The sequence below is a fragment of the Mycetomoellerius zeteki genome, unplaced genomic scaffold, assembly GCF_001594055.1.
Source record: "Mycetomoellerius zeteki isolate Tzet28-1 unplaced genomic scaffold, Tzet1.0 scaffold245, whole genome shotgun sequence".
In the NCBI taxonomy this organism is placed as follows: domain Eukaryota; kingdom Metazoa; phylum Arthropoda; class Insecta; order Hymenoptera; family Formicidae; genus Mycetomoellerius; species Mycetomoellerius zeteki.
This window is the reverse complement of record NW_017257222.1, coordinates 337,172-361,380: the sequence shown is the minus strand read 5'-3', so window position 1 is coordinate 361,380 and position 24,209 is coordinate 337,172. Positions and strand designations below refer to the sequence as shown.

Here is a 24,209-nt window from a genome sequence, read left to right as displayed (position 1 = left end):
AAAATATTCTGTTTCTAGTGTTCATCTTTTTTTTAATTCCGCAAGTTTTAATTATATTGATTGCAAAGTAATACTAATATGTAATATTAATACTAAATAAAGATTGCAATTACTTGGTGAGATATGATAGAGTATTTCGAAAAACTTTGTGTAACGTCGTCGATGTGCAATAACTTCTTCAATGATGAATCAGTCATTGTCATTGCGTATATATCACGTGAATCTCGTGAAGGTCTCAAAATCGTTATCATATTCAATAATCAAGCTAACGGCTCATCAATCACATATCTGTAGTTTGCGGAAGACTCCCTATCTAACGTGGATTACGAATTAAGTCGCTTGTGTCACACATTGAATTATTATAGGATACAATAGCAATTATTTGTCACTCTTCTATATGTACTTACTTATTTACTATTAGATAAGTCCTCACAAGATTAATGTTTACGCTAATGTCTTCCTTGTGTTTGCTACTTGCTCAGATAATTAAGAAAAATATCTTAGAAACAGATATCAAACATTTCTGGTAAAAATACTGACATCGATGATATTTTATGATATATAAATTACAACAAAAAAACATACAATTTTAGTAGTCAATCAAATTGTGAGATTTCAAAATTACGTCCATTATCAAACCTTCTTGTAGGTTTTTGTAAAATTCTTGCCATATTGGGATTGCTATTTAGCGATATGATAATAGTCAAATATTTTCAATGTCATTATTCATTATCGACTGTCTTCATTTTTAGACTCTAAATATCTCGTAAATATCATATAACAGTTCCTTGCCATTCAGCGTAACTCGATGTTTCTTTTTATTTTCATAACCTTGAAAACAAATAGAAATGTTAATATATGCGCAATCGTTTATCTGTCTATGAATAAGATTTTATTTAATTGCAGTCATTCTGGCAAAAAATGTAGTTTCAGTTCTTAGCGTATATTTCCTACACCGTTAGAATAATCCATTTTTGGAATTATCTTGTGACTACTTTTATGTACTTTTATTCTTATGTGTTTTATTTTTTGAAATTAAAAAATTTATTTGATGCAGCACAGTTTTACTTTTGGTGAAACTTTTTTCTTAGAATTATATTTGACTAATGACAATCCTGTATATCATCATTGTAAAAATCAATATCTTAATAATATTACCAAATCGTAAATTATTTGTAAGTAAATTTTATTTTAATTTTGCGGCATTTAGCAGATTAAAAATGAATGAATGTAATAGAAGTTGTGTTAATTGATAATAAAATTGGTTATTTTGACTTACACGAATGAATGCTTTTAAATTACATGTATTTATCAAGAAATGTTTATATATCAATTTATATTGCAGAATTTGTTTTATGTCTGCGAAATGTCTCTTAAATACAACTATCCTTTCTGTACTAAAACGGTAATGAAACGGTAAATGCAGCCCTGATATTTTCATTATAATCAAAACATATACAGGGTGTTAGTTAAGTTATGCTCTATTGAGTATGGCAACATACTCAATAGAGCATAACTTAACTAACACCCTGTATATGTTTTGATTATAATGAAAATATCAGGGCTGCATTTACCGTTTCATTATGTTGCCATATTCAATAGAGCGATTCTTTGATTTATTTCAAGTAAAAAAAGTCCATATAAACATGTGTCCTAAACGGCTTAGTTTCCGAAATACAGGTGAATGTTCGCAAATGTTTGACGAAACGGTAAATTGCGTTGAAGATATCTTCCTGCATAAATATGCCTTGCTTCACGTGAGTTACCATTCGCACAACCGTAAACAAAGTGACAAAGTCAAAGTCAAAGTCACAAAATCAAAAATAGACTTCAGTTCTGATATCAGAACTAAATTAGTGACATTAATTAAAAATGGGAATTCAACGAGCGATTTGATTAAATAGAATCGAGATCTGCGATCAATTTTAAGTAAAAAAATTTTAATATGTACTGCATAAAAATATTCACTAAAATATGTGATTATTATATGATACATTTCATGAGTAATTATTTATAAAGATTTTCTAATCGGATTTTCGTTATATGTTATAAGTACGAAGGTACTTAACGCTGCACTTATCAATTCTGCAAATTATCATCTAATGCATCTTTAATCATCAAATATACTTCACCTGATTAGCTAATTACATCACAGTATTATCTGCTATATATCTGTCTGGAATAATAAATACTCTCTTTACTTTTCTATGTAGTGTTCTTTCTTCGTTATCATAAATGGTCTATCTTGTTGCATGCAACAATTAATCGACCGAATCATTATATCGATTGTCACATACAGTATACTGTCAAACGACATATGCTGAAACAGAATATTATTCTAGCAAGTATATAATATTTAAATTTTCAAGAAACAAAAATTAAGTCAAAATAAAAAATTATAAAATTATCACAAATTAAGATGTAAATGATAATTATTTGCGCAATATAAGTTAAAAATCATCTCTGCCTATAACGTTTTAATTACAATTATGTTTCTAATGCCAAACTTCGATTTCACACAACGATTTCAATGATATACTTGACATACGAGTCGTGGTACTCTAATATCAAGCAATTAATGGCAGAGAAGGTGTCGATGGAGTTCGTGTTCGTTTACTTTCCTCGCGTTAATTGCACTTGTAACGAGCTTGTAGTAAACGATGTATAATCATCGCAATTCTATTCTGACGCAAATACTATGGTTTACAACTTACATAATTAATTGTAATTAATGACGCACACGTGAACAGCCGAGATTGGCAATTTTTAGATTGAACTAGTTGCCCTGTTACTTTTTTGTGTTTCAAGAATCTTATAGCGTGAAATAAAGTAAATTTACGACATATCAATGATTAACTTATTTAAGAAATTTGAAACGTGCACAGTTATGCTATATTTTATTAATATATATATATATATATATAAAACAATCGTACTATTTTTAAATTCTATTTTCTTTTTCATAATTCGGACTTTTGCTTGGAAACTAGCTATTGTCGCGAAGGTGATAGCAGGATTTTAACATATTACGTGCTTAGAACGATATTTTCTCAAAATTTAATGTCATTTAAACTTCAGAAATATTAAATTGAAATTACTTTCTTAAACTTCTTGTTTGCGGTTTACGCTAATTGCGAATCAACCACAATGCGGTCTAGGCTGCGTTACATTATTCATTGCGAGTTTTGCAGATTTAATATACATAACATGCATTATAGACTTTCAGTATTTGTAATGAATAACGCAACTTAAAACTCGAATGTAGGAATTTTTTAATTTTTAACCGAGAATTCGAACTTTGGACGAGTCACTGGAAAGATCATTTGTATCTTATATCGTTGAACAATGTTGTGATCCCGTCAGTAATTAGTGTAATCTTCCAAGAAAAAAACATTTCGTTTTCGTGATGATTATACATTTTAAAAATTTCCGCGCATTAAAATGAGTCGCGTTTCACTGCAAAACTCTCTGGAAAATAACTCGCACGATATTTATGCTAATTGTTGTAAAGCTACAAAACACGATTCAAGAGATCATATCTTAACGCAAAAGATTAACTAATAAAAATCATCTCTTCCTTTCTCTCGCTCTCTCTCTCTCTCTCTCTCTCTCTCTCTCTCTCTCTCTCTTCTTTTCTTTTTTTCTCCTCTCTCTCATGTAGAAGGAAAAAAATTTATATTTATGATGTTTGAAGCGATTGATCAATATTCTGCTTTTCTTTTCCTTTCTGCAAATTTATCTCAAATTTATTTTTACAATACAATGATTCAAGTCATTAATAGCCGAGAGAATTATTGTATTTTAATTTGTACCAAAGTGCATATATAATCTTGAATAAATAAATTATTCGCGATTAGTTTTTTTTTCATAGTAATACATGCAATATTGACGTAATGCGTGTACAATGAATTTTTTCTTTAGCTGATGCAGTATTGATCGATTCCGCCTATGCATAACTCTGTATTTTTCCATCGCATTGTATTCGGGATGCAATATGCTCGGTAATCGTAATCTGATGAGTAATTGGCTATTATGTCTGATTATATCTAGTGTTGACTATTAATAGATTATGCACAATTTTAAATTGTATATTTAATAGCTTATAATTATTGTATTTCTCAAGTAAATTTTTCTGAAGAGTTACCTTTATTAAAATAAATTTGTGTTATATTAATATTTTGATGTCGTAAATTTTATTCATGTCGTTATATTAAAAAATATATGTATACATATAGTGTAATAACGTTTGACTTTTAACCTGATAGCAGAAAAAACTTGATATCATTTTGTTCACAAAAAAGAAAGAAAAAAATAAATATTAAAGCAAATCTTCTAAGAGAGAGAGAGAGTATAAAGATTACTTTTTTTCAATTAATTCATTTTCCAAAAACCGTTAGTTTTATATGTCAATAGTTTTGTATATCAATCATAAAATATTAGACATTATAATTGAAAACAATCAGACATTGTCGAAAAGACAATATTTTTGAAATTATTTTTTAAATTTTATTATTATACAATTATGTAAAAAATTATATGACGATTTAATCTCATTGAAAAAGACGAAATTGGTCTTCATTGATAATTATCGTATCGCGATTTTAAAGCAATGTTTTATCACGATAAAGCAGATTTGTGACTTGTTGCGATATATGCGATAAAAGAGCAATATTGCGCAATTTTGTGCAATGGGGAAACTCTTCAAAGATAACTTGAAAAGATATGATATAAAAACTTTATATCATTGTAACATTCTGTGAATACTCACTAGCTTATCAACCCCTATCAGACTAAAAATTGAAAACGATACAATCAGACAATTAATAATTAACTTCACAGCTCCTCAAGACTTGGGGAATTTTACTATAACATCAATAAATAAATAAATGAGCATTATGAGGAAAAAAAGCGGTTCTGATATATTTTAAGTTTTCACGTTAGATTTATTGTCTTTGTTTTTATCATCTTTTATCATTTTTATATTTTCCTTTTAATTTTTAAATTTATATATATATAAATTTATATATATATAATAATCAATTTGTAATAAAAAGTATTTGTGAAAACTTAAATTTCTACACAGAGATAATTTTTTCTTAGATTTACCCTGAAAATTATGGCAATCGTAGAACAAATAGAATAAATGTGTGTGTCAAGTTGTGATAAACATATAAAATGTAAATTTTACATTACAATTTTACAATATAGAATGATAATATTTTTAACCTGACTTATTGTTAGTCACTCATGATAACTTTACTATGCAGCATATAATTGATCGGCTATTCGGTAACGTGCTTATTTTTACTAAAATATCATAAAGTCGCGAACAATATGTGATATCGTCGACAAATACGCAGCGGAGTTCACAATTTCTCGTAAAAAAATCACTCACGAATAAAATAAAATTAGATACGAGAGCATTTTACGAGATTGTTGATCGACCTCATAATTGGATTTGAAAAAGAATGTAAAAGAGAGATGTACGGTAACAGTACAGTTTTTAATCCTGTACAAAAATTAATTCAGGAATCCTGATAATTCCTAGAAGTTATATGTGTCAAAATTTAAATCGCATCTAATACTATCGGAGCCACGAAAAATGAAAGTAGAAAGCGCCTGTCGAAATTTTATACTGTACTCGGTACATCTTCGCAGTACTCGGTACATCTAATTATACTTCTAAACTTTGCGGTTTATCTGTTTTTTTGTGATTGTAAGGGCCGTGGCACACAAAGAAATTTAAACAATAAGAAGGAAGTAGTAAGGAAATCAACATGTCGAATTGGCTGCTTACATTATGGCCTTAATGTCCTTAATGTGATTAGCTAATTAGCTTATTGCTTACAAGCTTATTGCTTACAAATTTTATTACTTATAAGTTTTTGTGTGCCATGGCCCTAAATCAGTTTGGATTACGTTTTAAGAAACAATGGAATTTAAGATTACTATGGAAGAAAATATAAATAACATCTTCAGTCGAAGTGAAATGTAATTTCCGTGAATGAAAGTTTTACTATTCCATAAAAAAATCAATTAATTAAGAAAATTTAATGGAAATCTATCTTATTGTAATTTAAAATTTTTTACGAATTGAGATATAAAGATTGTTATATATATACATACATACTATTATTTATACATCGATATATATACTATTATTTATATATACCGATATATATACTATTATTTATACATCGATATATTTTTTCATGTATTCCTATTTTTGTAGAAATGAAGTGTGTCATTATTTAATTATAATATTAAAATCAGGCTGCTCCTCGCCCTGATGAAGTGAACTGCAAGGTTCACGAAACGTTGGCATTCCAAGAATGGATCTGAACACGGAGAAAACCCGCGAAACGCAAGATTGTCACATAGGTAACACCCGTGAAAGCCTCAAGAATATTATAATATTAAAATTTAAAAATAAAATTTCAAAAATAAAATTATAATTATGAATCGATTATTGATGTCATCATTATCAATTTTTTATTTTTTAAATTTTATTATAATTAAGTAAAACACACTTTGTCCCCATAAGAATAACAGGAATACATAATAAATATACAGTGTCCTAAAATTCACAGTAAGAAAGTTTTCGCAAAAATAAGTTATAAAAATATTTGCCATTTGCTTCCGAATAATTTCTGAAACATAAAAATTGGCCAATTATCATTTGTCCATGAGTTATATCGCACGTGGATATAGTATAATTTTAATGTTTACAATGTCAACAGATGGCCGTATCGTAATCTATAATTGGCCAGTTTTCAAGGCCATTGTACGTAAAAGTTTTATTTGTAACTGTAAAACGTAAAAAGCGATAAATTGATTGGCTACTAGTGCTATTACGTTAAGGTTAAGCATATTGCCACCTTCTATGCGTAGAAGCAACGCGCATAGAAATGTCATAACCTCAAAGCCGTAATAATCGCAAGATTCCGTCGAAAGATTGCGATTAACGCCTTATAGATCAACCTTATATGTCTATGGGATTAACTAACGGGAAGACAATCACATGACCTGTTGCTTACGCGATAGCTAATTAATTTATCGTTTTTTACGGTTTTACAGTTACTAAAACTTTCACGTACAATGACCTTTAATCTTTGTTTAAAAAATTTCGAAAATTATGGCAAGTATTTTTTTGTTCGAGAACTTTCTTACTGATATTTCAATTCGCGTGCATTTCGATATACCCTATAATTTATGTATAATATATAAGTGCTATTAAAAAATGTATATAAATTACCTCTTTATTACTATTAAATAATAAACAAGAAAATAATAGTGAAGAAATCACAAACAAAATATTTATGTAGAACAACCTAGCCTAAAATAAAAAATAAGTGCACATATGCAGGGTGTTCTATTTTAATTTACCCCTCTCGAAAACTTTTATTTTTTATTTAAGTAGAAAGAAATGCTTTTTTTTAAAAAAATACTTGAGAAATGAAGCCAAAAGTTATATGGCTTGACGGTGCACTAATAAATTTAATTTTCAAAAAAATCTATTTTTATGGTCACATGATAGCTATTTTTTAAAATGGTATTGTATGATTTTTTTTATATGATTTCTCTAATTATTCTACATACAAAAGTATTAAAGTAGACACACAAAATATTTAGAACATAGCTTGAAATAAAAAATAAATATATATATATATAAATTTTTTATTTCGCGCGGGCTATATTTTATATAAATATTTTGTGTGATTTCTTCACTATCATTTTCTTATTTATTATTTATTAATAATAAAAAAATAACATGATCAAAGTATGTCCTCGAAACCGTTCCACTTTTATCTGAAACTAATATTTTTTTGTATCTTTCACATTTCTTGATATTTGTCTGGATGAATTAACATGAGGTACTCTGTATGTTACATATAATATATATATATGTGTAGATATATTGTATATGTATATTCGATTATTTCATTAATAATTAAGTTGTTTCGTATTCGAATGTGTGATAAAACGCGAGGACGAATTCTGGAAACTCAAGTTGCGTCCTCGGATACAACCTTGCAAAAGGATCGCGGATACAGTATGACTAATTATTGATGCCACACCTTGACACGAATCGTTTGTGCAGTTAATGCACTGTCTACTTGAAAGGGATAAGATGCTACTTGCAAACAAATTACGATTTTTCATTCGCTTACTATTCGTGAAATTGTTCAAGATCCAACAAGTTATGCGTCCTTTCTGTTCTTAAAGCAATGCGTTCTCTTGTACGCGCGTGTTCTACGCGTTGAATTTCATTCCAAAAACAGTGATAAATATTCATTCACAATTTAGACGTATCAATATGTCTTTTGCTATTAACCACGAATCTTAATATGATAATATGGTCTATTTTTAACATATAAAGATTTAAATAGCTAGAAACAATTTGAAATAATTTGAGGACGTTCTAATGTGTCATTTTATGTTAAAAAATGAAATTTTAAATATAAGATGGATTTCGTTTATTCTTCCTACTTACGCTTTGTCAACGCCATTCTCATGACATGATCGGCGTTATTTTCTACTTAACCGTAGTAGATAATGAATTTCAGGGCTTTTATGTTTCATGTCGACGTTTCGAAACTTGAGGCATTTAAGGCTAAGTGTGATGTAATCGTTGTCCGGGTATCAAATAAAGGCATTAACCCATCCACGCGTTATATTCGCGTAAGGGCGGATAATCAGAAAATCGTCGACATCCTACTTCTATATTTTCAGTGTAATCTTCCACGGAAAAATCTTACGAATAGAGATTTCTACATTAAATGAAAATAATTTTTTAAAATTAAATCTGTTTACAGAGATACTTTCTACATTTATATTTTCAAAAGTATCGAGACATTAGTATTTTATTTAAAATATACATATATTAATCATACATTAAGAATTAAAAATCAAGAAAGAGAATAAAATAAAATACTTGTTATAATAATTAATTAATTATGCAGAAATACAATAATTATTTAGGCAGAAATATAATGATTATATTATAATATATATAAATAACTTTAAAAGAATTATTTATTATTTCATAAAAATGATTTATAAATATTATGTGTTTTTAAGGACGTACATAATGTTTTTATAATCTTTTTACCTTTATTAAAATAATCTCGACATAATTTTGATAATAAAATGAAATCTTAATTTTATATTACACTGAGAAAAAAATGCTGTTGATTCAATTAAAATCTATATTACGGGTTGACACTAACATAAGTAATTAATTCATATATATTTTTATTGATATAAAGGCCTTGATTATTGAAATAATAATTTATGTCTTTATGTCAATAAAAATATATAAATACATAAATTAACCACTTATGCTAGTGACAGCCCGTAATATAGACTTTAATTGAATCAACAGCATTTTTTTCTCAGTGTACCTTTGAAGATACTTTTATTACAAGTATTTGCTTTACTGCTAATAAAGAAGCTAATAAATCTTACGATGAATAATATTAACTGGCAGTTGATAGTATAGATAGCTACCTGCAGTAGATATTACAGATCTTCTTTATCGACATAAACTGTAGATACCTATATTATCCATGTGTTGTTAATTTGTTTGTTAGTTGATTCGTGTAATTTAATAACGAGAAGTTATATTGTAATTTAATAATAATTATTACAAAAAATGAAAACCGGCCATGTAAAGCTGGAAACACAATAGACACAGGCAATAGGTACAGGCAACAGGGAATAACGAGCCGTCCAATCAGAGCTCTGGAGTATAAGTTCGATATTATATCCCAGAGCTGTGATTGGACGGCTCGTTATTCCCTGTTGCCCCTGTGCTTATTACCTGTGTCTATTGTGTTTAAGACTTAAGTCATTATTTTTCAATATAGTCTCGTATATAGCTGGTTTTCAATACAGCACTTTTTATATAATACATTCCTCGAGAAAAAAATCTTTTGACTGCAGACTAATCCACTTTCGAACACTTGTGACCTCGACTGATATTATCGGATATTGATATATATAAATGGAATAAAACTTTCCAAGAAGACCAAAAAGAAATTTATCTTCAGAAGTGTTTGTCATCAGTTATCACAAGTGTTCGATAATTGATTAATCTGCAGTTAAAAGATTTTTTCTAAAGGAATACAAAAACTGGTGAAACAATGGCGCTGGTGTATTGAAAACCAGGGAGACTATAAAAAATATAATATAATATATAATATGAAAAACATTATTATATATTTTATTTTTTCATATAATTATTATATACATTATAATTTAAATTTGAACGCTTTTTTATTAATCACAACCACTCTCAACGAACAATATCTTGCAATTCATAATAATATTCATTTTTTTATTTAATTAATATTCAAAATTAGAAATTCTACGATAGTAAGGATACCTCAGTATATTGTATTTGATCTTAAATTATTTTCACATTTGATTGTTCATTATTATAAATATTTGAAGAGAGATCAAATAGACCGTTTGTGATATATTTATACTTGTCACATATCTATTATCCGCAGATGAATATGGCATAAAATAAAACTTAGATTACATGAAGATTCGATAAGATTTTGTAGACCTTTAATCAATCATACGCGTTTTTAATTTTCGTTGAACCGCCGATACGCAATCGCTCATTGTTCTCTCGTAATCACGATTCGTTGCACGTCCATGCAACAAAATCATACAATGCGATTCGCAAACATAAGAGAATGTGCTGCGTCACAATTGCCGAACAAATCATCGATTGCACAATCGTGCTCAATGACCCTCAATTATGTCTTGCGGAAGGCGCGAGAAAAATTAAATTTAAAAAATTAGAAAGAGACGGGGAATTCTCGTGTTCTTTGAAATTTACGGTTTTCTAGCGTAGACCTGATAATTACACGGTCCGCATCTTTCAAATGGTCGGAAACGTGTGATTGGCGTGACGGCTCGGTCCGGTTGAGAGTGCAAACATTTCTCGCTGATTACATCGTGCATATTGCAGCTCGCTGATAAGACAGCGCTATAAAGGGGCCCGATAAGTTCAGCTGCCTGATAAGAATAATGAATTATTTATTAGTATCGGCGATTTTTTTCTATTTATACGTCTACTCCGCTTTGGCATGCAAGAACACTTGCAGCATCGATATATTTAATGAGAAGACTCTTGTAAAAATAAAATCGATCTTAAAACACGGTCTTAAACTGAAGCTGGAATACATAAATTAAATTGGAGTAATTTAATATTATTGATGCTAATAAGCATCTTTAAAGCACTATTAAGTAATTCAATAATTTATTGCAAAAAATATCACCTCACCTCCAAAAATATCTGATAATGATTTAAACCGATCAATCTTATATTATGAAACCGTCTAAGACGTCCGCATGGAATTCAGGAAAGAGTTCAAATTCTGAATGACTGAAGAGATATTTTTCGCAAAAAATTACTTACGCTTATGAATTTTATATAAATTTAAAGATTAAACTTTAAAGTACAGAGTTTACTGTCAGTGTAATTTTTAATGCCACGATTTTTAAGGCAACGATAATTCTTTTGATCTTTTTTAATTTATTGCCTTACATAATTGTTCTGTTGGGATTATTCTGCTTGTAATTACAATTTGAGAGAAAAATCAGCGAGAAATGAGCGAGAAATAATTGCTAATTAACGTTCGACTCGGCATAATTTCAATTACTTAACGCTTGATTAGAGGAGACGCGTTACACACTCGGCGACAGTCCGCGATTTCTTTTCCCTCTGATTTACGCGAATCGCACATTCTCACCGATAGCTTTGAACGCTGCATATGTGGCAATCAAATCAATTATAGGCAGCGAAGACGACGACGACGATGATTCGTGCACACAACAGCAAGCTACAAATCAACTTCGTCTCACGTTCGCGAGGGTATATTCTTCGCGAGAATGATGGCGACGGCGCGCGGCGCAAACCCAAGAGTCAGACAAATATTTGCTTATTACGTCTTCACAATTTCCACTATGGAAAGTCCCGCGTGCCTATCTTCGATCATCGATTGCTCTGTTATCCCGTTCATAACATCAAAATAAAATTCCCGCAGACGCGAGAGCTTCGACTGACCCATTGGCCGAACCACACTTTTAAAGTATCGTCGAGCCTTTCACGAAATCATTATTATATTTTTATTAAAAGATATTTTATAAAATATAAAATATAATACGGATTCTCAATTTGATAATTAATAATTGAGATCTTATTGCCAGTCCAACAAATTTATCGATGTTGACGCACATCTTATATATCGCAGCGTCACTTGCTCTAGTTTGATATATTTGATTGATATATTTAATCTCCATATAATAATTTTCGTTTTTATTAATTATCGTGGATGATTCAAAAAGCGAGAATCGAAATGTCTAACTAATTTGTTACTTAATAAAGAATTTTAATTCGCACACGAACACGTAGTGTTGGCTCTGATTGGCAATTGTATTTTTGTGATTTATATTTTTATTATCTCATTTATTATTATTTTCTTGTTTGTAATGTGTTTCATCAAGATGAGGCATTTCTTTGAAAAATACACTGAAAAAATGATGTATCTCTCTCTCTCTCTCTCTCTCTCTCAACATTATTTTAATTGAAAATAATCTTGTTGATTTAACAATAGTTAGGGTTACCAACCGTACTCTTTTAAGAGTACATGTACTCTTTTCAAAGTCGGACAACAGCGTACTCTTACTTTTTACTTATTGTACTCTATTTTGAGAAATGAGACGAAATTTAAAAAATTATTATTTAATATTTACATTTATTACTTTACAAAAAAGTTTTGCTTGGCTTGTACTAAGGCTTTGGCCATTATGTAAAATATAAATATTTATTTACATATTATATAGAGGTTTTGATAGAGATTTGGTTATATATATTTGTTGAAGAAAGTTATAAATAGCAAAATATATATAGCAAAATATGTTAAATACATGAATCAATTTTATTTTCTCAATTTTATTAACATTAACATTAAAAAATCTGGAAGTAAAATATAAAGAAACATATTTATTCGTAACTTTATGAAGACTGAATAGACGTTGTCAATAAAAATTCTAAAAATGTCATTTTATTGAATGCCAGCATTTAAAATAAAAAAGTTCGTCATCTTTTTTCTTTTTTTTTTAGAAAGTATACTCTTTTTGCATATCAATGTACTCTTTTCGTGCGACCAAGAGTTGGTAACCCTAACAATAGTAGATATTAATGAAACAAATAACATTTAATTAAAACAAGAATATGATATATTTGTTTCATTAATAGTGTTATTGAATTAACAAAATTATTTTTAATTAAAATAATGCTGTTGATATAACATAATTTTTTTCATTATATCTTCATTTTTCCTTCTAATGTTTAGTTCGGAAATTAAGGCATTCATAAGTTGATTCTTCATGAGAAAAACATAAATATACCGGAAGATTTTCAACAACGCTATTAATGATATTGAGAATGGCATTTGTAAACGGAAGGTCCTCCGATTGTATTGCGTTTGTCAATTGTTAAAAATTGCACGTCGGAATGTGACGAAGATTTCGTAATCGGCAGCCGAGTTTTCAAATGTAATCCTTCCCGGAATAAAACATCATCGGATCATCAATGATCCTTCAATTCGAAACGATTGCGGATGCAGTTGAGTATCGATCCGATGCCTATGATCACGTCCGTATCACGAAAGTGACTGACGGAAATAAAGCTACACGGTAAGTTCTAAATAGCCGATCGTTGGTTCGAACGTGCCAAAATTCTCCACATGACATGTATTGATTATTTTTCGTTCCCTGCATCATCTAATCCACGTTTTTCCTTGTGACGCAAGCTCGAATCGGAAATAAAACCGCGCGGGATGGAACGGTTGTTAGCATTAACTGCGATTAGCTATATTTTTCTATTAGATATAAGGATAAATCAAGACAGATGTGCATTGAATATAAATTGTATCTTCTCTCTCTCTCTCTCCACTATTTCAGGAATGACGTTACTTTGCGAAAATGACGAGAAACTGTTGCAACATCATGCAATTTTAGCCATGTTGGCGAGAAGCTTAAAAATGAAAAATAAAAATTATAAAGAATAAAAATAAAAAGTTATAATAATTAACGAAATAATTATGCATCTGCGACCTAAATTATGAATGACATAATACGATATTTATTTCTGATTACTCGATCGCTTGTCAGTTTTATAATTTTAATATCATTTTAGGAGTAACAATAACGAGTTGAGTTATTCAGTAAAATTGTTTCCTTGCTTTTTCGTTTATGTACTTAAGTATAATTTATTTTGATCTGCTTGAAGATAAATTGTGTCCATGAATCCGAGATTCCAATTAAGCATATGAAATGATATTATCTTCGCAGTGACTCAGTTTTTTCCTTATGACATCTGATATAATCAGAGCTATTACGTACAACAATGAGACTGAAGGATTTTACAGTTATAGCATTATAATTAGTCATATTTTTCGCAAAATGTTAAGCAAAAAGATATATTTTTTTGGAGGGAAGATATATATAAAAATATTTTCAGTAAACGATGAGCGCGCGAGTTAGAGCAATACTTTTTCTATTAGTAATACTTTTTGTAGAAATAGCATCTTGAAAACCTGCCAGTTTCAAATATCTGTTTGAAATTTGGGATCATTATAATTTATGATCTAAGTGCATAGCAAACGACTTTTACGAAGAAAACGACACGACACATCCGACACGGCAGTAATCCATTTAACTTTTGAGTCCGAAGGTTAGAAGTGAATCATACGGTTTCACAGTATATATATATATGTGTGTGTGTGTACATGTACAGATGTATGCTTCATTGGAGTAAAGCCCGATAGAGATATTCATTTCTTCAATTTGTAATTGTTTTTCTGTTCCAATTGTCATAATTACCGAATCACTGTTATTCCCAATGACTCAATGAAAATTAATATATCAATTTAGTAATCATTAAGGCAAATCTCAAGCTAATGAAAATTAATGAAGGGAGAATATATTCTTTTTTAAAGGTAGAAGGCATCTCCCAAAGATGAATTTCTGTCCAGCCAAATTATGGCTAAAATACTGAGAAAATCGCAATGTAATTGCAATATTCGTAATCAGAAAAGTCGTCTACAAATCTCTAATTTTAATAAATTTTAATAAATTTTAATAAATTAAATTTTAATAAATTTTTGGAAAAAAAAAAAGAAAATAAAAATTCCTTCTGATATCTGCATTATCCACTTAATCTACATCAATAGAAATGGACATAGTTCAAGGTATATAGTTTAAGCAAAGATTTTTATTTTAAAAGTAGAATTATAAAAGACAGTTCATTATACATTTCAATTTCTTTTAAAATTTTGATGGAACAAATTTTAAACAATATAAATGTGAAAGTATAAGCAAGGCAAATCAAGAATAAAAGAAATAGAGGACAATAAATTTTTCCTTTTTTTATTATCCATCCTGATGGTTTTTTTAAAAGTCTCAAAATAAAGTTTAGGTAAAAAGAAAATGGGTAAAATTACCGGATTTTTTTTATCTAAACGATAAAACTTTTTTTATGTGCACGTTTTCTTATATCTTTTTTTATGTGCTGAATCATTTGCAAACGTATATTTCAAACTAATCTGATGGGAACATATTGAAAATCGCATTAAAAGTAGCACAATTTTGTCAAAATCTAATCTTTGATTGCAATTTTCAATATTTTCCCAACAGTTAGCTTGAAAGTAACGTTCGCAAATGATTCAGCATATCAAAAAATACGAAAAAAACTGTTGTATAAGAAAGGTTCCGCTTTCAGTCATCGCTTAAGCTAAAATTGACTATTTTACTCAATATCCTGGACAATGAATAAAATAAGTCAGTTTTCACCAATGGAATTTTTCTTGCACGTTTTATTATTTTCTTTTACGTGTTGAATTATTTGCAAATGTCAATTTCAAGCTAAATTGATACGAAAATATTGAAAATTGCAATCGGAGATCAGATTTCGACGAAATTGTGCTACTTTTAATGCGATTTCCAACATGCTCCTATCAAATCAGTTTGAAATAAATGTTGAGAAGTTCAGCACATAAAAGAATACAAGAAAACGTGCGTAAGAAATGTTCCATCTTTTAGGATTATGATTAAAATATTAACCGAAATCCGATATTTCTTCCGGAAGAAATCCATCTTCCTTTGTCAGCTTCAATGACAATGTCAGGTCAATTCTCCTTTGTCCCTGACCTTTTTGTGACGTTTCCTTCGGTTGGAGGGATGTGTTGTGTCTTCTACCACTCCGTGCAGTACCTTGACGCAAAGTCTAAAGAGAAAAGATGTTTCTACCCTCCTACCTGGGTTTTCGAAGGTTTCACCACTGACGAGATACTATTAAAGACCGTCAACCCTGGGCAAATTTTCGGCGGTATAAAAAGGGTCCCAAGGGCTTGGAGGTAATCGAAGAACGCTGCCATTTTCGACAATTGATATAAATTTGCTATTATTAACATAAATATTTGACTAATACATTATTAAATTCATGATATTTTATTACATAAATGCTCTATAAATAAATATGCATATTTGTAAAGCTATAATATCCTATATATTGCCGAAAAATTACAATTTTTTTCTCTGCAGTTATTATCTCTGTTGACAATCGAACTTTGACGATAACACTGAAATCACAATTTTAAAGAAAAATCGAGTATTATTGAGTTTTAAATGCACGTACACGATAAACACGTTTACTAAACTAATAAATCATAAAATTAGTACAATATTATCAGTTTTTTTACTCTTAATCACTTCGATATTAACAAGGACGCGAACTCCCATAAGGATGTCGGTCTTTAATAATATCTCGTCGGTGCCTTAATTTATTCGAGTTTCGCGCCTCCGGTCATAATTTTTGCCGCGCTGCGTTTTGATTGGCCGAGAGGCTGGCGTAGCTGGTTCATCCGCCAATCGGAATTCCGCTTCGTTTGTTCGGCCGCTCGGGCGCTCGCCTGTCGACCCGCTGTTATCGGAGTATTTGCGGAGCAGCGAGAACAGCCGGTCGATTACACAAGTTCCGCCGTCCCGGCATAACCCGCATAACCAGTGTACTTCGTACCACGCGAAGACTTAACCTCGTCTTCTCTCAGTCTCGTCAGTCTCGTGTACATTTGCACATCGTCGCTCGCCACCGTTGCCTCGTGCGCAATCTTGCCGTCGTCGTCGTCGCCGTCGGACCGGCGTAAGTAGAGAACGCAGGCGCGTTTCTCCTCGGCGCATTTCGGCGCCTGTACGGAACGAGTTACGAGAGTGTGGAGGAGCGGCAGCGAATCACGTGCGCGCGCGCGCGAGAGAGGACAGTCCGTGTTATCGCGCCGAACGTTGATCATCGCCGTTGATCCTCGACGTCGTTCGTTATCGTCGTTCAAGGAGCGTTGTAAACCGCGTTCCTCATTCTCGTCCCACGTGCCGAGTGCGCGATGAACCGCGACAGCGAGAACAGGGGACGAAATGGCCACGTGCTTGTGTGGGAACAGCCCGGACTCGACGAGGACGAGCGGGAAAGAAGAAGAAAAAAAGGTATGTGTCTCTCCCGAGCCGTTCGACCGGCCTCACCGACGCGACGCGGAAATTGCTGATCCGCCAATTTTTTTTTTATTTCCTAAGCGAGTGAGAATCGAAGCGAAAAACCCTCGATATTTCTCTCGGCTTCTCGCGGTATATTCTTGTCGCCGTGCAAACCGGAGTTTCCGGACTGCTCTTTCTCGCGGACGAGCGGTCGAGACAAACGTGACTTCGTCATTGACATAAATCTGCATAAAAATAGCCGATAGGCACGCGCAGGAAACAGAGAACGTTCCAAGAAATTCCTCGGAAAAGCTCTTCTTCCATTCGATTCGGAATGAATGCCGTGCCGAATGAAATATTCGAAAGGACGCGCGATTCCGGAGCGCGACGTTCAAGAAATTCCGACTTCGTGCACTCCATAATTCTCGTGTCGCGAAATGCTGTAATCCGAGACGAGGTGTACTCGGGCGCGATATTCGTCTCGACGGCGGTAGACCACGTGTTCGGCTGTACACGTTCATGCTTCTCTCTCTCTCTCTCTCTCGCTCTCTATTTCTCAAATTTTGTTTATTTTGATTTTTATTTTCAATTTTATCGTCAAATCGATATCGTCTTACGACGATCGCCTGTAAAATTTTCTTTTTATTTTTATTTTTGTAATTTTATTTTAAGTATTTATTTTCACTTTCTTTTACTTTATTAGTCAATTATGTATTTCTTTTTAACGCTTGAGAGAATCTGATTTTAAAGCGCTTAATAAGTAAACGATATCTGTCTATCTCTCTCTTTCTCTCTCTCTCTCTCTTATTATTTAATATTACTTAAATTTATAAAATTTAAATTAATTTAGTAGTTTAGATTTGTAAGAGTTGTATTTGAAATAGCTAAGGAAATCATTCATTCATTCACTCTCTTTCTCTCTCTCTCTGATTTTCTTCATTCAAATGGCACGATAGATAAAGCGCTACTAGATTTCTATTCAAAATGTGACTTCGAACTTCAAATATCTATTACCTATCGATATTTAATTAATTATTAAACTCTATCTATCACAATGTATGAGTCACATCTATTTTTTTATCTAAGAATTTTTCTAAATTTCCATGATCAGTTATTGCTTTTATCCAAATAGATTATACTAAATCTTACACTAATTCTTAAGCCTTTTTCTTCCTTTCTAAAAATCATATCAATTAATATTTTTTATATCAAAACACATAGCATTACTAGTTATTATTTAACGAAATTTGCCTTTTTTATTTGTACGAAGATCTTTCTCAATCTGGACCACATTTTTAATCAACTGCGAATGAACCTGCAATCTATTTCTTTGTACCTTCTCTACTTTATCGAATAAAGACTAGTAGACAGTTTTCTCTCTCTATCCATTTTAATACTTTATAAAATATATATATATAATATATACATATATATATATATATTACGTGCGTCTCATTAGTAACGCATATAATTTAATATCACATTTTACGTTTCAGATATGCGGATATCTTAAATAGGAAAATTTCTTTTTTATTTTTAAAGAGTATTTTGCATTGCGATTTTTATGTTACAAAGACGTTAAATCATGCTGGCTAAGAATGTCCACGCGTCTTGCAACGATAATGTTTCACAGTTGGTTTTCTAATGTTTACGCAATTATAATGCATATTGATCAGTTATTTGTCGATTTCCGCGAGAAAAAGCTGACGCTGAAATTTTTTTCATTTTTATCACCTATTTATTGCATAAATTTTCTGTAAATATTTAAATATCTGCTACTCAAAGTGTATATTTTATAATTTGTAGTTAATTTCAATGTTAAATCGTTTGAATGGAGATAAAAATTCTGTAATAATCTTCGTATAGTGTAATCAAATTTTATAGTAGCATTCGGAAGAACCAACCGAAATAAGCATTTCGAATTTTCTCGTAAATGAATGAAGATCAAATATTTTTCGTCTTTAATTTTATCTAATCGACTAGTAAAATAAATATGAATTCAAAGAACTTTTAGGACCTTTTAGAAATTTGGAAGAATTTATGAAGGTCTTAAAAATGTAGTTTTACAGAGTAATTACATATAGATTCAAATACTTGAAGAATTAATTTTGCGATAGGCCATTATGCCGAGTTCAACTCAAGATATAAAGCAATAACAAATTAATATATTACATATAGGAGTTTTTGTTCTCTTTTTCTTTCATTTTTATGCGAAAAAATAAACAATTCGAAACGTCCACATGCACAGGACTTTAATTACCATTTATTTATTATCTTTCAAACCTTTTTTTTCCGTCCTAGGTCTCAAGAGATAAAAACTTTCGTTTTCTTTTGACTCGGACTTGACCGAAAGGGACTAATCGTTTTTTCTTCTTAGAAGTTAGGTTTAAAAAGATTTAAGGCTTTTGTTCTTTTATCTTGGACGTGACCAAAAGGATCCTAATTTTACACACACATACACATTTTTTTTTCACAAAAGAAAAATTTGTAGATTTTTCTTTGTAAACTGCACGACCGTTCTCAGCAAAAGCTTTCACAATTATTATTTCTTGAATGCTTGTATCGAATTGTAGAAACATTGCCCACCTTTTTACATTTCTTTTTCAGAAATATGAAACGATTTTACAACAATACAATGTACATATATCAAAGGAATTTATGTTATACTCTAAAAATAACTGGCAAAAAGTATGTGAACTGAATTTTATAAAAATTCAAAATATACTTAAATTTATTATCTGCAAAATGTACCACGATACGCAATTATTTAAAAGTTAGTGATTTAACTTTATTAATCGAAGACACGGAATATCGCGATAAATTTAATGAATTTTGTTAACGAAAAATAATTATAAATAGTAATTATTAAGTATAAGCATGCGTATATACATATTATACACACCAATAAAAAACGATAATAATTAGTAAAATATCTTGTAAAATAACAAAAAATTATTCCACACAGAAATAATTTACATTATCGCAAAAGAATTAATTTAAAGAGCATCGTTTTGCCAAGCAAATTAAAGGAAAAAGCGGGTGCACGCGATGAGAGACATGGCATTCATTGCCTCGATGATGACGCATCGCGAAAACGGTCGCTATCTGGATAAGAGTACGGATACGAAATATCCGTTCTTTCGCGGAAACGCATCGCTCGTATTACGCATTTGTTTATCCAAATGGAGAACTGTTTATCGCAATTCCAGAAAAATTGCTGCGGGGGTTTTTCGGCGGACACACGGACTCGAGGAATGTTCGAGAACAAAGTGCGTTTTTCTCGCGATAGGTGACGTCAAGGCCACCGAATGACTTGTGTATTTAGCTGCTATCGCAAAAATAGTGTACAACGTGCTGCACATTCGGCATGCGTAAAAGATGTCCTAAAATTCCCGCGAGGACTCGTTACTTTTTATCCGCGGAATTTTCAATCAGTTTTGCATTTGCTTTTTTCTATAAAAAAAAGGGATAAAAACAGCGAATAATTGGGGGTTTATATAAAAGATTTACGAGAGAATAGGCAAAATTTTTTCTTTAAGTAGACTTTAGTCGGTTTTCCACGAAATTAATTCCAACATTAGATTGGAAAAATTGGAAGAATTAAAGTTTCGAGTTTGATAAAGTTCATTAAAATAGAGATTTCTGTCGTAGAGAAAATTGTTGCATGAAAGATCGATACTCGCTAGTTTACTCCATAAATACTTGATTTAAATTTAGATTTGGAGCATCTGCGAAAAAAAGAGGAGCAGAATGTTCATGGAGTGTTCCGTGTAATGTCAATCAAAATTAATATATCGTCTGTTTACCACAATTATGATAGCTCGTTGCCTATCGAATTTATCTCTGTAAACGCAACGAAGAGGCAATACATGACCATAAATTACTGTCGATGATAACAAAGTTTAAAACTGCCGATATTTTGACCAGATTGAAGTTCAATCTTCTCCGAACTGAATTTCTGCGAAAGATCGATGTTTTACTTCTTCATAAATATATATATTCTTATTTTATTTGAAAGATTTTTTTCAGAAACTTCTTTGAAGAAATGTGATTAATTATGCAGTATAAGGGACTATCCTTTGATGACCTTGACCATAACATATGTTGTCAAGTTCATGACCTTGAGTGACCTCCAACAGGTTTTAGCCTGCTTTACAAACAAATTTTTTACTTTAAAACCATACTTTTCTCTTTTAAAACATAAATTCTCTGCTTTAAAAACACAAATTTTCTGCTCTAAAGGCACAAAAATTATATAAGAAAATATTTTGCGCTGTTAAAGCAAGGAATTTGTTTCATCGGAGCGCAGTCGTGTCCAAAAGTTAGGTTTTATCGATGAACTGTTTTTGTTAATAACTTTTTAAGGAACAAATTTGTTCAAAGTAACTCGGGGTCATGACTTTGACAACATATGTCAAGGTCAAGGTCATTGGAGGGTAATCCCTTATACTGCATAATCACCGAAATACGATATGTTTTATCTATAAAGGAGAATAATATACGTAATGATACGTTTATATACATATTAATATTATTTTTAATTTTTATTTTTTTATATAAACAATTAATATATATTATCATATTCTCACCGGCTTTCATTTTTTCGTAAACAAGTTATGGATATTTTGTCGAGAATTTCTATTCCGTCTTTATTTTTCCGATAAAGATAGGCCTTTATCAGGTAGATTTTGTTCTTATGGGTACGTGAATTACGACACACTTCATATCATTGTTGATTGTATGGCACTAATGCTTACGTGTGATACAAAAATTATTTGGATTTCTATCCAATAGATTGTCTATAATATTTATCGTCAATAATATTAACGTTTCAGTACAAAGTCATTTATTTCGAAATCGCTTTATCTTGGATCATTATTTCGAAATATATATATATCGAAATAAATATTATCATTAATTAACCATTAAAAAATCAAATTTTTGGTATATATCTAATGAATTCATTACTATGAATAGGTACGTATTATTAATACTAATTGAAATTGAAAATAAAAATTTATTGGCTCCCATGAAATGTTTTCGGCAGTTATTTAGCATTCGTCACATTTAATGTTAGAATTTTTAGCATTAGTTTAATATAGCATTACATCAGGTGTACTTAAAACTTTATTTAATATCCTTAATTTTAATTTCATTTAACGTTCTTTCAAAGCCCCTTTACAAGATACTATCTTTCATATTTTAAAAGCTCGCGTAATCATCGTGTGATGTGTGTGTGCAAACATACATCACACATTCGTCTATATATTACTGTTTCTCTCTAGAGAGAATAAATATCTCTCTAGAGAGTAAAATATATTTTTTGTTTGCTAGCGTTTCTTTCGATACACAATACTGTTTACTGTCCTACTTGGAAAAGTTTTAATTAAATGTAGATACTATTAAACGCGCGTTCAATGCGTTTAAGCAAATCTTTATTGCGTGAAAAAAACATTAATTACATAAGTAGTATTGTGGGCAAATATATAGTTTTTAAAAATAATATATATATATATTATATATTACATATTTCAAACTAATAGTCGGTTTTTTATTATTTCACTTATAATCTTTATAATGATTTATTATTATCATTGCAAAAATTGTTATGCTACTCTGACTCATCAATCTCGATTATTTCGCTAAGTTCACACCGCTCTTTCATTTTTTATTTTTCCATTACTTTCCTGGTCGAGTCTGAAAGTCTGGATCTCGTTCCATATGCATCAGCACGATTGCGCGATGTATTTCGCACACGCAATGCGTACACGACAATAGTGTTCACGTACGTCACGAGCAATCGACGCGTGTTCACGTGCACGAGACACGGTTCTCCTCTCTCTCTTTCTCTCCTCTTCCCTCTGCCAATTCTTGCGGTTCGCCTTTCCAGCACGACGACTCCCGTCCGGCCTCTTGTCTCGTCTCCCCTAGTCGTTCTTTCGGCGTTGTACTTCTCTGTGTTTCGCAACACAATTGAAGACACACCGTTAACGCACACACCGTTAACGGCACACAGTGATATTCTCTATATCGCTGTGTGCCGAAGCTATTTCTACCGAACCCGACCACGTGCTCGATGGCTGGTGATGACGACGAACGACGCCGTAGGTGCCAATGACGGCCGTCTTGGAAAATGACTGATCGCGTGTAGACTCGATAGATACTACTTACATGCGATGCTTGATTGATAGATGTTAAATATGTTAATCCCTCCCGAGATCGTTTCCTCTTAACAGGCGCTATTAGTCAGTATAAGGAAAACAGCTTGTTGTGAAATTATTTTCGCAAACAAGTACAAATATTAATGGAGAACATTTAAGAGACTTTGCTATCGTATTCTTTATAGATATTACATATTAATGGTGATGTATTATTCTTTTTTCATCTAAGGTTCTGCAAATTATTTATATAATAATAATTATTTAAATAATCATGAATTAAAAAAAAAAGGATCATAAAAAATGGTTGGTTTTCCTTTTCCAATATATTCTATTATATTTTTAAAAAGTTAGCAATTATGGATTTGATAAAGCGAAGTATCAGTTTTAAAAATCTATATTTTTTTTGTTGCAATATAATGATTTTTAACGGAGTTATAAGCAATCAAAGTCCGAATGCTACTTTTACTTAATCCGCGAGTAACTCAGGAACAAAAAACCATA

The 24,209-nt window shown here is 30.8% G+C and overlaps 1 protein-coding gene across 2 annotated transcripts in view; it reads left to right on the top strand.

The window, feature by feature from the left end:
• Picot (putative inorganic phosphate cotransporter protein picot) overlaps positions 1-24,209 on the top strand; it is a 41,572-nt gene that overhangs the window by 5,891 nt on the left and 11,472 nt on the right. The window contains exon 1 of one of the 2 annotated variants that reach the window (XM_018449419.1): positions 17,008-17,559. The exons of the other annotated variant lie outside the window; for it this stretch is intronic. Within the exon in view, the coding sequence (XP_018304921.1) occupies positions 17,460-17,559 (100 nt within the window). The 5' untranslated portion in view covers positions 17,008-17,459. Of the gene's footprint in view, positions 1-17,007; positions 17,560-24,209 lie in introns of those variants that run through there. 2 annotated transcript variants of the gene reach the window in all.